Source organism: Trachypithecus francoisi, unplaced genomic scaffold, assembly GCF_009764315.1.
Source record: "Trachypithecus francoisi isolate TF-2019V2 unplaced genomic scaffold, Tfra_2.0 Lachesis_group17, whole genome shotgun sequence".
In the NCBI taxonomy this organism is placed as follows: Eukaryota; Metazoa; Chordata; class Mammalia; order Primates; family Cercopithecidae; genus Trachypithecus; species Trachypithecus francoisi.
This window is the reverse complement of record NW_022681462.1, coordinates 21,429,482-21,446,016: the sequence shown is the minus strand read 5'-3', so window position 1 is coordinate 21,446,016 and position 16,535 is coordinate 21,429,482. Positions and strand designations below refer to the sequence as shown.

Here is a 16,535-nt window from a genome sequence, read left to right as displayed (position 1 = left end):
GGACTTGCCTTATCAGCACAGTGCTGGTGATTATCATCATCATTACTATCATATCACCTACTGGCCACAAACTAGTGACCTTAAGGGCTTGGCGGGGAGGAGCGACGGGCCCAGTTCCCCAGCAAGGTGTGACCAGGTTAGGGGCCACTACGCCAGGAACCCCTGCTGGTCGAACTTGAGACTAGAAGGTTTGCAGCTCTGACAGTCACACGGAAGGAAGCTCTAGCTTAGGTCCCTCCTTGTCCTGTGAAGAGGATGCCAGGAAGGTGACCTGTGGTTCCCCAAACCACCCCTCAGCCTTGCGGAGCAGGGTCCTCAGCAGGAGGCCGGCCCAGGAGGAAGGCTCCGAGGTGGGAGGAGGTGCGAAAACCCAGGCATCTTGGGTTCTCAACCACAAGAGGGAACCCAGGAGCACGGACAGCGAGTGCCTGGGAAACGCGTGGAACACACGTTTTCCTCTCCCACTCTGATAACCTGTGTTTCGATACGAAACGGGCCCTGCCTCATTGTTTATCACCTCCCTGGAGGTGACGGAGGGCTGTTTTAACCTCAGGGGAAAAGTTGCTGTACAGAGCACAGGCCAGAGTGTGCCCCAAAGAAATCAGGCTGTGGAGTGATTAAAAGTGATCATTTTCTGTAATTCCAGCTACTCGGGAGGCTGAGGCAGGAAAATCGCTTGAACCCGGTAGGCGAAGGTTGCAGTGAGCCTAGGTCGTGCCACAGCACTCCAGCCTGGCGACAGAGCAAGACTCCGTCTCAATAAATAAGTAAGTAAGTAAGTAAATAAATAAATAAATAAATAAATAGTGATGATTTTCATGTGGGCTTATGTGGGTTAGGGAGGGAGGGTGGCAGGAGAGGAGAGTGGAGAGGAGAGGGATGCATTCTGTGTCCCTGAAGGATAAAATCAGAGAAAATGAACTTTAAATAGCAGAAATGATGGTCAGATCTGGGGAAGGGCCATCAGGTTTTCACACCCAGGCATGGAGGGTGTAGTGTCTGGAAACTTTAGGGGGAGCCCCAGACTCTAAGTGTGTGCTGGCTGTTCGTTGGTGGTGATGGCGTCTCATGACCAGTTAGGGCAGTGGGTGCCAGGGAGAATTCCACTGGGGGATAGCGAGTCCAGGAGCTTGTATCATAAGGGGCCCTATTTCCCAACCGCATACTGAGCAGGCCTGATCCTATCGACTCTCACTGTGGGTTACTAAGAGGGCTGCAGGAAGAGGGCATGATGCAGTGCAATGTAACCCCGTGCTGGAGGTTCACCTGAGCTGTCAACCAGCAAGTGGCCAGGCACCGCGGAGCTGCTGCGTACACACGGAGGACTGGAAGTTCTTAGCAAGCCTGTCGGGATTTGTGCACAGGAATGCTGCCTCTAAGGTCCCTCCTGCTGACAATGGCCAGGGCAGTGCGGGAGCTCCTCTTTGGAAATTTTCTTCAGAGCTGATGCAGACTCTTTTGAAAGCAGCCACAGACGTTGGGGGTCGAGTCTGGTGGTTAAGGTGAGTGCTTACTCCAATTCTCAAACAAGGAGCAATTTGAATCACAGAATACAGGAGTCAGAAAATTCTCTAGAACAGAGGTTCTCTGTGTGGTCCCCATACCAGCAGCATCACCTAGGAATTTGATAGAAATGTACATTCTTGGGCCTCCTACGCCAGACATGCTGAATCAGAGCTCTGGGGTGGGGCCCTGCACCCCCGATATTCTGATGCTTGTTCAACTTCTGCAAATCAGTTAGCTTTTTCTGGGTCACAAACATCTGGAAAATCAGATGAAACTGTAGAAACTCCTCCCAGAAAAATGCACAGGCACATTCATGCATACCTTCAGAGGTTTGCACACAATTTCAAGGACCTAATTCCCTAAACTAAGAACCTCTGATCTACACAAAATTCTTCCCTCAAATGTTCTTACATTTGAGGACGGAAGCAGGAAGAGTAATTGCCTGTGTAATTCAATGTGGGCAGAAGGTGGCGCTGTAGAAACGCTGTAGCATTTGCCAAATCCTGGGAGAGAGAAAGGGGTAGGGGCAGCGGAGAGGGATGCGGAGAGGTGCCTCCACCACCCAATTATTTTCTCTGCCAAAGCTACAGATGCAAACGATAGTCGCAGAACCACAGATCTGGGGACCTAGTTCTGGTTTCCTAGGTTGGCCTCATTTTACAGTGGAGAAAGTGGACACCTGTATAGGTTCCGACTCCATGCCACCCTGGGTCCCATGGAGAATGGCAGGTCTGGTGGAGAGTGTGGTGGAGGTGGAGAGGGGGCAGGAGGTGGCACCAACTGTTTAATCAGGCTTATTAGCATTTCTGCATTCCAGGCAGAAATACTGCTGGCTATTCTCAAGGGAGAATAATAGTTCGTTTGTCTGATGTGACCCTCACAATAACCCTATTATTATTTAATAGATGAGGAAACTGGGACTTGCAATCCTAGATCGATGGTTCTCTAACTAGAGCATCAGTTCATCTGGAAGGCTTGTGAGGACAGACTTCTGGGCCCTACCCCCAGAGTTTCTGATTCTGTCAGTCTGAGGTGGAGCCCAAGAATTTGTATATCTGACAAGTTCCTGGGTGGTACTGATGCTGTTGATCTAGGGTTGGCAGGTAGCTAGTAGAAAAGAGTGGGATGGAGCTGGGATTAAAATCCAAACCCAGTGTGCTACACTTAACCACTCAGCCACACTTCCTCCTGGGACGTCCATTACACTGGGGGGTCAAGCGGTAATGTCCCTATGAACTCAGAATCTGTTTGGTAGCAACGAATCGGTCTGATTTCTTTAATATTGCTGGCTCAGGTTTTGACAGGTCCATAGCTAGTCATGCTAACATTTATTCACTCATTTATCTCATTAATGTACTCACCTTTCCTTTGAGCAAACATACTGAGCACCTACTATAGCCTATGTGTTCAGTAAAAAAGCTGTGTTGGGCTTCTGGAGCTAAAGACGAACAAAACACAGTTCATGGCCAATAGCAGGGCATGGTGTGTGTGGGGAAGGGCAGGGAGGAGATACATGGCCAGATCTTGACCAAATGCCTCAATGGACGCCACTAATAAGACCACAAAAAGTAGAAAAGAGGGAGAGGCATCCAGGAGAAGGTGACCTCTCATCCCTGGGGATGAGTCAGAGGGAGGGAACAGGGGGAGGGGTAGTATAGGAGGCAGAGGGAAAAATCTGTGCACAAAATTACAGCTAGCCAGGAGCAATAAGTTCTAGTGTTCTATACCACAATAGGATGACTGTCCATGACTGTAGTTAACAAATATATATATATATCTTCAAATAACCAGAAAGAGGATACTAATATTCCCAACACAAAGAAAGGATGCTGGAGATGATGGATATGCTAATTGCCCTGACCTGATCACTATGCATTATATAAATCAAAACATCACTGTGTACCCCAGGAATATGTACAATTATTGTGTGTCTATTATAAAATGCCCAGACACAAGCCCCCAATCTTTGTCATTCCTTTCCACATACTCTATCCTCTTGTCCAATTAATTGTGAGAAGGATTCTTTGCCTGGAACCTATCTCAGAGTCTACAGAGAGAACTCAGGGGTTCTGTGATCTTGGATGGGAAAGTTACATTTTTACGTTCATTAACGTTTACAGAAATTTAGTGTTTCCTCTAGTTCTGAATGTAAGGAACAAACCACAGTAGAATTAGCAGTTCCACAGTACCTGTGACTTTGTCACCATCAGAAATCACAGATATTTTCATATCACATTACAGCTGTTGCAGAGATCTCAAAATACTATTTGTGCTCATCACTACTTTAAAATTATAGCTGTGAAACTGGTGGCGAGATCTCGTTATTTAATTTGTTAATAAACATACATTACTGATCACATTTTTAAAAATGATATGCAAGTGCCCAGAGATCTCAAGTGGCAGCCCCATGCAGACACTATTTCAGGTGTTAGTTTTTATACGGGGAAGGGAGAGTGATGAGCATGAGTGGAAAGGCTTGCAGCCACCTTCATAGAAAAGACCTGTAAGTGGCTGGGTGCGGTGGCTCACGCCTGTAATCCCAGCACTTTGGGAGGCCAAGGCGGGTGGATCACAAGGTCAGGAGACGGAGACCATCCTGGCTAACACGGTGAAACCCCATCTCTACTAAAACTCCAAAAAGTTAGCCGGGCGTCGTGGTGGGCACCTGTAGTCCCAGCTACTCGGGAGGCTGAGGCAGGAGAATGGCGTAAACCCGGGAGGCGGAGCTTGCAGTGAGCAGAGATTGCGCCACTGCACTCCAGCCTGGGCGACAGAGTGAGACTCTTTCTCAAAAAAAAAAAGAAAAGAAAAGAAAAGAAAAGAAAAGACCTGTAAGCTGAGGGCACTGGGGAGCCCTAGGCGAATTTGATGCAAGGGTCAGGTCTGAAAGGCTGGAGGATGAAAAGAGGATAGGAGGGTGCCAGGCTGGGAGCCCAAGGCCATTGCCATAACAAGGTAGCAGTGGGGTGGGAGGGAGCTACAGACATGGGTGCCGGCAGGTGTGGGGTCTGGGACAAGAGGGTTCAAAGGGGCCCTGAGACTTCCAGTTTGCTCAGCTAGGAGGTGGGGTGGGAGGCTGAGGGATTGGGGCTGGTTGGTGGAGGAAGTATAAGAGAGTGATCTTGTACCTTTGCAGGGCTCTTTATGGCTCAAGAATTCCCAACCCCAGGACTCAAGATACTGTCAGTGTCTGCCAGTTTCCCAGGGGCTACAAAATAGCCCACAGCCCACTTACTTTGGTGGGGCCACTTCACTTCCCACCCATGTTGCTGAGACTGAGATATTCCAAAGGCCTTTGGAAGTCATCAAGATCCCTAGAAATTTTAGTTGGCATTGACTCGCCACCTCCTCCTCTTTCCCCTTAAAAGAAGATCCTGTGAGAGTTGCGGGTGGGGAGAGTCTAGCCCTCGAGGAGGTTAGGTGCAACCGTGCTATGGTCCAGCCTTCCTCTGAGGTTAGGTACGCCCATGCCACTGATGGGGAAACAAAGAGGAAGGACAACTCATTAGGGGTAGAAGCAAGTTTCCCAAGGCCCAGGGCTGGGCCTCCATGGGTTTTTATGGTTTTTACTGAAAAGGCAGGGAGGAGAAAGCTTGGATGGCTGCGGATACAGCTAGGGTAGGAAAGTGGGAGTGGGTGCCTGGACGGAGAGAATAGAGCAGGCCCTGGGGGCCATGGAGGGAAAGGGTAATTTAGAAGAAATCCTGCAGGGCAGGGGAGAGGCACCCTGGGATTAGTGCCAGGGAGGCAGCGGAAGAGTCTTACCTTGACCCGGTCCAGCACCACCAGAGGCCCGTTCACACTGCACACAGTCCTGTAGGCTGGGGGAGGGGCAGGGGTGAGGAGGGGTCTCACCCCAAACACCTGCTCACACACACAGAGGCATCCTCCGCCTTCCCTTCCTCTCCACACCCCACCTCCTTCCCAGCCTGGGCCGTCAGGGTCATTAGCTGTGACAGGGCCAGCCACCATTGCTGTAAGGGTCATGCCCCTGCCCGTAGGGCCCCCGCTGCTCGGACACCTGCAGGAGGCTGGGGGAGAGCCGGGCAGAGGGCAGAGGCCTCCTCAGAGTCCGCCCCCATCACACAGAGGCCTCTCATCCCTGGGGCTGCTTCCCCTCTGGCTTCAACCCCCACCTCACCCACTCCATCCTCTCTCACTCCAAACATTTTCCAAAAGTTCCTGGCCCCCGGCTGTGGCCGAAAAGTGCCCTCCTCTGCCCTCACCAGGACTGTGTGTGTGTGGTGTGTAGGGGGTGCAGGTGTCAGTGAGACAAACCAAATGGGGCCTCTGCTCTCATCACAAGGTTCCTGGACTCCCCAGGCTCACTGGGTGCTCAGCATGGGAGGGGAGGGAGTGAAAAGGCAGGGGAAGGAGGGAAATGCCTGCAGATGTGGCAGCTGCAGAGACCCACACATGGGAGATGAGCTCAGCTTGCAGAGGGAATTGCGTTAGATGTCAAGAAATACTTCCAAACTCCCATAGAAGAAGCTGTGGACTGGCAGGAGGCAAGCCTAGTTTTGGTTCTGCTAGAGGCTGGCTGAGAGACCTGGGACAGTCCCTTGCCCATAGTCCTGGGATACCAGTGCCCTTCTCTGGGGTTCTTGTGATGCACCAATGAGATGAGACACCTGAAATGAAGGCACTTGGCAAGGTGGGCATGGGGCCTGTGAGGCCACTAGGTCAGTCACAGGCTGGCAGGATGCAGAGGGGAGTGGCCCAACCCTTCTTTCACAGGCAAGGAAAATGGGGCCCAGAAGTGTGAGAAGCCTTGGCCAGGGCCACACAGCACATCTGTGGCAGAGCTGGAGCTGGGACCCCGCCTTGTGCTTCTTGCTGGACCACACTGGTTCTCGGCTCACTTACCCTCCTGCTTTGGACAAGCCTGGCCCCAAGCCACCACATGCTAAAGAAAAACCAAAAGTCCCTCCCCTTTCCAATATGGATATCTGTGGTCAAACTTCTTATTTTTGTTTGATCTAAGCTCTTCACCAGGACTTGAACTAGGAAGACCCACTGGGCACAGTGATTCTTGCACAGATCTGTACAAGGATCCTCCAAGTGTGAGAACCATTTGGAAAACTCAGGGCCTCGAGGACAGCCAGAGAAGACAAGTTCAACTTGCACTTTGCCATAGCAGGGGACCTCCCTCAGTTCCCTGCCTTCAGACCTACCTTACAGACCTGACTGGCCTGCACCTGAGACACCCTCTTCTTCCTTCCTATTCCCACCAAGGAGGTGTCCCTGCTTCCTTCATAGCGGGTCCTTCCCCTGCACTGGGAAACAGGCCCTAGAGATGACTCCATGGGATGAAGGACCAGAGCCTCCTTGCCTCTCTCCCTCTTTCCTCTCTTGTCTTCCCATGAAGCTCTGATGTTTCCAGTCCTAAAGAAACCTCGCTCAGTCCCAGTCCTTCTCCAGCTCCTCCCCTCACAAGCATGGCCCCCACTGCTGGCTTTCCTTCCCCACCTTCCACCCTCTCCTTGGCCCTATCAACTCTGGCTTCAGTGGTCTCCGATGGCTATACTCAGAGCCCGGGCACGCTGCCCTCTGGAAGATCTCCTCTGGGGCCGCCCATCAGCCTTCTCTGAAGACTCACAGTCACACTCCTCACTCTCAGACCTTTGGATGCCAGAGGACTTCAAGGTTTGGCCTGGCTCTCCACTTCTCCCTCTCCTTTCCTCTGAGATCTGCTTTCTTCCTTCCCTCCCCGCTTCCTTTCTTCAAGCATGTCTACTGCATGGATGCCTTCTAGGTACTAAGCGAGGCAAATGAAAGTGACAAATGAAAATATGAAGTGCCTACAGGCTAAAAGAAGGATACAGAGCAAATAACATAATTACAAACTGCAGTGGGTGCTCCTAAGGGAAAGATCAGGATGGGTAAACGAGAGTGGGAGGGAAGACCAGACTGGGTGCGCTTGGAGGAAGCATCTTATGGGAAGAGCTGTTTGAGCTGAGCCTTCAGGGTCAAGGGGTGCCAGCCCCCAGGGAGCTAGGGAAAGGACACCTTCCAGCAGAGGTGAGAAAGAACTCAGGGCCTTTGGGGATCAGAAAGAGGGGCAGTGGGCTGGCATGCACAGGCTCACGTCAGGTGCAGTAAGACCTGTCACCTCCAAGAGGGCAAGACATCATCTGTGGTGCTCATCGCGGTGTCCCACTTCGTGGAATAGTGCCGGGAATATGTACACACTAAAGAAATATTTGTACAGGTACAGTGGCTCACGCCTGTAGTCCCAGCGCTTTGGGAGGCTGAGGTGTGTGGATCGCTTGAGCCCAGGAGTTTGAGACTAGCAATATGGTGAAGCCCCATCTCTACAGAAAATTAAAAAATTAGCCGGGCACGGAGGAACATGCCTGTGGTCCTAGCTCTCAGGAGGCTGAGGTGGGAGGATCACCTGAGCCCAGGGAGGTTGAGGCTGCAGTGAGCTCTGATCACGCTATTATTGCACTCCAGCCTGGGTGACAGAGTAAGATCCCATCAAAAATAAAAAATAAAAAAAAAAAAGAAAGAAAGAAAGAAAGAAAGAAAGAAAGAAAGAAAGAAAACGAAAGAAAGAAAAAGAAATCTTTGCGGATGGATTATGTTAACTGACCCCATCTGCTCCTTCCCATGCTTCCCACATCAGAACCGTTGTGTGTCCCCTCCTGACCTTCCCAAGCCTCCAAACCAAATGAGAGTCCTATTGTCCAGCCTAAAGGGTTGCACCGGTAGCACCACTTATACTTCCTGAGAAGGCAGAGAGTAGAAGAGAAAGAGGATGCACTGGACTAAGGGGTTGTTGGGTGTAGGAAGACTCCTCAACAAGAAAGGGTAGGAAACAGAGGCTTGGGCATTACCCTTTCCACCAATAAAAAAAACCCTCTAAACAGCTACAGCACTCCCACACCCACGTGGTGTTTGGATCAGATTGTCTGGATTGCTAGTGGATTGTGCAAGCAGGGGAATGCGGGGCAGGCAGGAGAGACCCTCATTTTTATAAGCCCCAGGGAGAGCTGGCATCTGGCACGCCACACCTGCCAAAGGGCTGCGCTGGGGGAAGAAAGCAGTGATGAAAAGATGCAGGGTGGGTGGGCTGGATAGGGAGGGGGGGGTGTGGGAGGGGATGGGGCCCAAGGACCAGAAAAGTCCAGGGAATCATTTCTAATTCCACTGCCTCCGGAGACAAGTCTTTCAACTTCCGCCCTTCTTTCACAGCTGCTCCCCCACTTCACAGACCCTGTCATGTAGAATCCCCATTAACCCTGACATCCAGCAGCTCCACCTGGGAGTGGGGGCAGCAGCAGAGTGGTGATGGGGGGCAGAGGATTAGGGGATCCACACAGCCCTTCCCTCTGGAGGAGGGGCTGGGCTGGAAGAGGCCTAGAGGCAGCTGCAAAGTACTTGCCGCAGGCCCTCTGGGAGTCAGATGCCTTCCCCGGCCAGGCCACACGGGTGATCAGGGTGAGATATCAAAGCTCAACATCTTAGCACATCAGCCTCAGCTGTGAGTTGCCTTCCTGGTCTTCTGGCAGCTTCCAGGCCTGGCTCTGCGTGAACACATCGCTTCGTAGCCTGGACCCTTCATGGCAGATAATCCACTTACGCGGCTGTTTCTGTTCAGCACTGGACTATGCACATCCTTCAAGGCCTTGCCCTTGACTGACTACTGCAGCCCACTGGGTCCTCTCCCTACTGCTGTCCCACAGTACTATAGACAGGGACCCTAGAGGGATGATGTCTCTCCCCTCAGGTGTCTTAGAGCTCTGCCCTTCCGCTGTTAGGCCAGCCTGATCTTTTCTTCTAGGCTGTTCGGTTTGGACACAGCCAAAATGGGGGCTGAGCAACAGAGGTGTCCTTGACTGCAAGCCAGTCCTTTTGTTTGTATATTGCAGCCTCCACCTCCATGTGTCCCTTGCATGGAGTGGCAAAACGAGGCCCAGAAAGTAGGCTAGTTTCTCATAGGACGCGCCACATTTCAGGACGGTATCCTGCAGCGCTCAGCGATTATAGCCACTCTGCAACCCTGGGATGTTCGCCTGGACCCTGGAGAAGGAAGCGGGTGCATTGCCACAGGCAGAGGGCTGGATCAGAAGACTCGAGGGGCGCTCCTTCCATGGGCCTTCCAGAGACTTTGCCGACACTCCCTCCAGCTGCCCGGCCCACCCCCTCTCCATTGTCCTAGCTGACACTTTGGGTTGTGCTCCGGACTTCTGGCTGGTGGAGCGCCTCCCTGCCCCCACCTCCCTACCGCCTTTTCTGTCAAAGGCTCAGCGGGGCTCCCGCGCGGCCCACTAATTAGCGCTGGCCCAGCCACACCTGCAGCGTCCTGGGAGAGGGCTGAGACAGGCGCCCATGCGTGAGGCCAGGGTGGGGGCAAGCCCAGGGCAGCAGGTCCCGCACCTCCTCCCCGATCCCGCTGGAGGGATTAGCGGAGGGAGGTCAGGGGCTGGAAGCTGAGGGCTCTTCAGCCCAAGACCCTGCTTGTTGGGACTCTCTCCGTGTAACTCCTTCCCCTTCCAGTTGAGGAAACCGAGGCGGGGAAGCAAAGCCAGTGGTTTGGCACTCAAGCTCCTGGGGGATCTGCGGGGATCTGACCTGGCTTCATCCCTCCAACCAGGCTGCCAGCTTGTCCTTCCTGACCTTTGCTCCTGCTGGGCACCTCCACCTGCCAAGCCCAACATCTTCTGCCCAAACAGATGAAGCTCCAGGATACCTCCTCCCCTGCTGGGAGCCAAGGCCCTTGGGGAACAATTCTAGCTCCTCCACCCTTTCTGGTATCTCCTCCTTTCTGGCCAGTCCTCTCTCAGCCACTGCAGTGAAATCACCCTTAAAGTCTCAGGCCTCTTTAGCACACCTCCCCGGCAAAGGGAATGCCTCTTAAGTCACCTGGACTCATCTCCACCCGTGGCCGAGCGAGCCCTGGGGCCTCCTTGCCCTTAGCTCCCCGCTCCCCAGCTTTTCTCCCAGAGTTCTCCTGTCTGGGAGTGCTTACAGACCCAGGGTAGGAGGCCAGGCTGGGGAGGAGACAGGCGGAGAGGGATAGAGCAACCCTGCCTCCAGTGTACTGAGGGTGCAGCCCTACATTTTCAAACCCTTGCCAGCCATGTGCCTGTCCACAGGCCCCAGGGAGAACCCCACCCCCACCCCTCCCACCCTCAGAGCCTGAGGAGGAAGCGAGTGGGGTGGGGAGGGGATTGGGAGACACTGAGGATGAAGGGAACCTGAGCATGCCCCTGGGGGTGGGAGGGCATCTGGGCTGGGCTGAGGCTGGTCCCGTGCATCCTGTGGAGACACTTGATAGGCAGCAAAAGTAAAGGTGCTGGCAGGGAGCAGAGCCTAGAGGGGCTCCCCTGCACTGACCTTTGCTCTGGGTCCCTGTTGGGTTGTTGGGTGTGAACACATTTTCCTGGGTGGAGGCCATATACAGCCAGCATCGAGGGAGGCATGCAAACATGGGGGTGGCGGGGGGACACTGCCACCCCTGGGTTCCAGCCTGGGTCAGAACCTCCAAGGAATGTTGACTATAAGTAAGGAGCTGGGTGGGAAGGAGCTGACAGGAGGTGGTTCCAGGCTTGGGCCGTCCTGCCCAGAGGAGTGTGGGGTTAGATGTTATCTATAGGGTCCCTGGGCATCAGGAGGTGGGGGCATATTCCAGGAAGAAGGAAAGCAGAGCATGAAGGTGCAGATCACACACCACACTCAGCACCCAGCGGCTCCCCAGTGCCCACAGGGAGGAGGGACGGCCTGAAGGGAGTGGGGCTCATCACAACAGACTGGCAAGAGTCACACATCCTAGCTTAGGGTTCCAGGCCTGGGCTCTGGACCCAAGGGGGTCCAGTCACTGCATATTTTTGGGCCTAGGTGACCCTAACTTTGGTCTAGGGAGAATCTGGACCTCCTATCCTCCCCCAACCTCCATGGGGCAGGGCCTACAGGCCTTCCTTGAGAAATCTGACCCACCCCATTCTCACCATTTCTTCTTAGCTGGAATGTGCTCCACCCTCAGCACCTGCCTCAGGCCTCAGGAGGTGCCCCACACCCCAGGGCTCTCCTCCCATGCGCCCCTGGGCCCCTTTGCTCTGATTTCACCCCTCAGCTACCCTCTGAGTTCAGGCCACCTCCTCTCCTGGCCTGGATAGTAACAGAGGAACAGAGGGAGGTGGGGTGGCTGTGTCAGGCTCACTTCCCTTCACATCACACTCCCTGTTAGGAGCCTCTGGCTCTGCATAGCTGTGGCAGCCACGCTGGTTTACTCCAGTGAGCCTCTGGCTCAGCATAGCTGTGGCGGGCCACGCTGGTTTACTCCAGTGAGCAGGGCGGCCTGAGAATTCACCAAGCTAGGGAGAGTGACCTTGGACAAGGAGATGCAGGGGTTCCCTTTGGTCCTCTGGACCTTGCCCCAGACATCTGGGCCACCCTTGCAGGACAGGCACAGGAGCCACACATAAGGCCTCCCCTCTGAAATTGACAAGGGTACATCCCAGCGCCTGTGGACACTTCCATGCCTCAAACCTGGATACTTGTTCTTATCCCAGCTGTACACACTCTCACCATACTCAGATATATGACCCTGCTGGAACACATACACACGTGCTCTCTCCATAAGCGCACATGCACACACGTACATCACACCTAAGTGCACACACACACACCTTTGCCCTGAGTGCATAAGCATGCTGCACACATTTCCTTACCCCAAGTGAAGGTGGGAGTACCCCCTAGATACATGCTCCTACCTGCTTATGCACACAGGCACCTCCCCAGTCGGGAGCAGAACACGACATGCACCCATTGATGTGACGCACACAAGGCACCTATTTCCTCAGGCTGAGAGTGCTGACACTCTACACTGCCACACACGCCACTCCAAGTACACTTTTTCACACCCCGCCTCACGCTGAGTGCTTGGGTGCACACTCCTCACAGAGGCACGTTTACACAAAAGCAGGTGCACAGCACACCCCACTCTCAGGGGCAACTGGAAGCTGTCTCTGGACTTGGGGTGTTACAGCAGGATTGGGCTGATGCAGCTATTCCCCAGCCCTCTCTTCTGGGGTAGGCTGGGCTGGGGACCTGCAACCCCTCACCTGCAGAGGTGGCCCCTGGTCCAGGTGGCCCCACGGTGTCACTCTGCTGGACAGAGAGCCCTCCAAGTCTCCCCAGGTCTTGGATCCTCCTCCTTTTCTGAGGCAAGAAGCAGAGCCAGGGAATCTGGCAGCCCACCCCAGCTCCCCACCCTGACCTCACCCACCACGGTGGAGGGGCTACTCACTGACACGGGGGTGGGTGATGTAGTTTCGGGTGACCGCCTGCATGTGCTCTCGGACTGCGCCTAGGTTGCAGCCACTGCCAGGGAGCCCCCCAGGCCTGCTGTCTATCTCCATGGCCATGATGCAGTGCCCGGCTGGGAGCCCAGTGCCTGAGCCTGCTGCTGGTGGCAGCTCTGAGACCTCAGGTCCAGCTGGAGCTGGAGAGAGCCGCTCAGCCTTCCCCTGCGGCCACCCCTCCCCTCTCCCCTCCCCTCCCTCTCTTCCTCCTCTAGGTTGACAGTAAACAAGGAAGCCTCGGGCTCTGGCTCCCAAGCTTTCCCCACACTGAGTTTTGCAGGTCTGGGAGGGGCCCCGGTCACCTGGGAGCTGCAGGATGTGGAGGGAGAAGGGCAGAGGGGAGGGCTGGCTTTTTCCTGCTTCTGTGCTAGGCGGTCCCTCCTCGCCAACCCCAAACTGTGTGAATTCAATTCCTCCCCCTGGACCTTCAGGTGCTGTCAACATTCCCATACTCGTCCCTCAGCACAGCTCTTTCTGGTCTCTCCACACCCAACTTCTGGCAGGCTGCCCTCTCTTCACTGTTCTCGCCACCTGACCTCACCCTGCACTCCTTGCCCTGACTATACCTGGATACTTCTTCCTCCCCACAATTCCATCGTCATCTTTTTGAACATCTGTAGAGAATTATTTTCTGGTCAGTCTCAGTGCTGCCTCCTGCATGAAGCCTTCTCTGGATTCTCTAGCAGCCAAGATTTGCTAAACATCTAGCCTCTTCCCAAAGTCAGCCCTTTAGGAGAGGCCTCTCTTGTCCCTGCTACTGGGCTGTGAACCCCCAAAAGCTGAGCCTGTGTCTCCACCCACAGACCTGGGTCTCCTGAAGCCTGTCTGTCTCAGATTATTGAGAGACCTTGAAAACGAGGGCTGGTCTCGCTCCATCTGATCGTAGAACCAGGTCTCATCTTCTCACATTCACCTCCAGAGTTCTATACAGCAGGCCTGCCCTGACCTTTCCAGTCCAGGTCAGAAAGTAAAATAGAGGTCCCTGTACTGTATAACTAAATACCTGGAGTTATAAATCAAGCTATGTGCACAGCCTGGCCTGGGTTCCACCCAAGACCTCGCCACTGCTTCCCAAGAACTCTCTTTGTGTCATGAAACTAAGAGTTGTGGTTTCTCCTGGTGAGTGGAGTGTGGTACAGGTCCACTGGGCAAGGCAGGGTGAACCCCGGGTGGTAGCGGGACCTGCCCAACCCAAGGTCTTCCGATCACCCCCATGCCTCATTCTAGACTCAGGATTTCTGCATTTCTAAGCTCCTCCCCAAACCATACCACTGAGCAGAGGGAAGGGCGGAAGTATGTTTGTCTAGGGATCACTGTCCCCAAGCACCCATTCCAGGTGACTCAGGACAGCCAATTTGAAACCAAAGCAGTGGCTGCTATGTTTCTCAGAGCAGACTGGAGGAGACTGTGCTTGTTATTTATGTTCACAGAGTCAAAATCTGACCCCGCATCCTCCCGCCTGAGGACCCATTTCAGGTCTCTGGTTCCTGTCTCGTAATGCCCATCCTTTCAAAGAACTCTCCTGTGGAGGGCGGGGGTGGGTGTGACCACCAAGGAGCAGCACGAGCAAGATCTTTGTGGTGATGGAACAGGTCTGCATCTGGATTGCAGTGGTGAGTCCACGAATCTATAAAATGACATGGCACTATGCACACACATGGTACCAATGTCAATTTCCTGGTTTTGATATTGTACTATAGTTAGGGAAGATGAAGCTTATCTGTCTCATACTATTGAGTTCCTGCCAATGGAGGGAACTTCTCTGTCCTATCTCTGCAGCTTCCTGTAAATCTACAATTACTACAAAATAAAAAGTTAAATAAAAGAGTCTTGAGCAAGACTCTTATTTAACTTTTAAAAATTTTATATTGTTTGAGCAATATAAAATATATACATTATATATATACATTTTGAGACAGAGTCTCCCTCTGTTGTCAGGCTGGAGTGCAGAGGCATGATTTCAGCTCACTGCAGCCTCCGCCTCCTGGGTTCAAGCGATTCTCCTGCCTCAGCCTCTTGAGTGGCTGAGATTACAGGTGCCTGACACTATGCCCAGCTAGTTTTTGTATGTTTCGTGGAGATGGGGTTTCACTGTGTTGGCCAGGCTGTGTATATATATATTCTAAAGGGTTTCATGTTGCAGTCTGTGATGGGTAGGCCCACTCTGAATACCTGGACTCTTGCTTGCATTTACCTTTGATGCCCTCTCTCCCTCTCTCTCGACCTGGTCTCACCTTTCATCATTCATCCTCTTCAACGTGACAATGTTTCCCTCTCTCAAGTATTTTTTATGTTTGAAAGAGAGTTTGTAAAGGGCAACATTTAACCAAAGAATTCGTGTTGGTGCCATGGGCCTCTATTGAGTGGGAGTCAGGTGCCTGCTGACCCACACATGTGAGTCCCCTGACCCCCAGAATCCCAGTTTCTGCCTCCTCCCATCTGAGGTCCCTCTGACTCTAAGCCCATTTTCCCGTCCAGGGACAAGAGGGATAGAAGGGATTGAGGGGTAAGTAGTTGTGCTGTGGGCGCTGTTTCCCTTCTTGTCATTGTTTTCCTTTTATTTCAGTGAGAGACACACACACGCACACCACTCACGCACACAAGCTGCGGGACCAAGGCCATTTGGTCTTGAGTCTCTGAGCTGGGGGGCAGGTGGGGAGGAGTGTGTGGCTGCTGTCCCTCCTCTCCGGGGCCTGCTCAGTGCAGTCCGCTGGGGCACAGGAGGCTGGGAAGGTGCTGTGCTCAGGACTCAGTGTCACAGGGTAGGAGCCTTAAGTGTTAGCTTTCTTGCCGCTGCCGGCGCTGCCCACTTTCCGTTCTAGCCAGCTGTATGGCTCAAAGGCCGAGGAACCCAGTTCGTAGCCGGCAGGCAGGTCCAGCAGTGGGGCCGAGGAAAAGCAGACAGCTGGCAGAGGGGGCGGCAGCGGAGGGGAAGCCGAGGCCGAGGGCAGTGGGTTGAGGCATGGGGAGGAGTTCCTGGGGTGACCTAAGGAGGTGCCCCTGTGGCTGGCAGGTAAGCCTGGCAGGCTAGGGGTCAGCGCCAGGAGGCTGGGGGTCCTGGGTACAGAGAGCAGCCGGCCCTGCTCCAGCAGCCGCAGAATGTTGGAGGTGGCAAAGGCCTCGGAGGCTGAGGAGGACGCCCGCTTCTCCAGGTCTCTGCTCTGGTCTTTCTTCTGCTTGGTGCGGCGGTTCTGGAACCAGACCTTCACCTTGAGGTGGGGGAGGGGTTGTCAAGGAGGGAGATGGGACAGGCGAAGCAAAGTGGGGGCAGGAGGGAGGAGGAGAGGAGAGGAAGGGCATGGGTGGGGCAGGTGGTGGATGGGGTGGGGCAGGATGTGAGGGTGGAGCAGGAGGGAAAGAAGAGCAGATTGTTGTTAGGGTCTCCCCACAACCAGCCTGCTCTAAACCAACTGATTAGGGACTCTGGTCCCCCAAATTATGGAGGCCCCTCTACTGCTAAACTGACTCTGGCCTAGGATGGAGGAATGGATTGACAGACAGAGGATGGAGTTTGGGGGTACAACTGATGTTCTCCTCTTGGCCCACATGCCCTTGGCTCAAAGTCAAGTTCATGGCCTCAGCCACCATTTATGTGCTGGTAATTCCAACTCTACCTCAGGCCCAGGAGTCTGAACTGAGATCCAGGCCACGTATCCACCTGCCTGCTAGACATCTCCCCATGGATAACTCAAAAAACACCCCAAACCCCACATGTGCAGC

At 53.7% G+C, this 16,535-nt stretch overlaps 2 protein-coding genes across 2 annotated transcripts in view; both read right to left on the bottom strand.

The window, feature by feature from the left end:
- ATP6V1B1 (ATPase H+ transporting V1 subunit B1) overlaps nt 1-12,962 on the bottom strand; it is a 28,180-nt gene extending 15,218 nt beyond the window's left edge. The window contains exons 1-2 of the mRNA XM_033175014.1: nt 12,761-12,962; nt 5,272-5,327 (exon numbers count right to left, since the gene is read on the bottom strand). Of these exons, the coding sequence (XP_033030905.1) occupies nt 5,272-5,327; nt 12,761-12,878 (174 nt within the window). The 5' untranslated portion in view covers nt 12,879-12,962. The remainder of the gene's footprint in view (nt 1-5,271; nt 5,328-12,760) is intronic.
- Nucleotides 12,963-15,346: 2,384 nt separating this feature from the next.
- Nucleotides 15,347-16,535, bottom strand: part of VAX2 (ventral anterior homeobox 2) — a 33,706-nt gene continuing 32,517 nt past the window's right edge. The window contains exon 3 of the mRNA XM_033175015.1: nt 15,347-16,024. Coding sequence (XP_033030906.1) covers nt 15,587-16,024 — 438 coding nt within the window. The 3' untranslated portion in view covers nt 15,347-15,586. The remainder of the gene's footprint in view (nt 16,025-16,535) is intronic.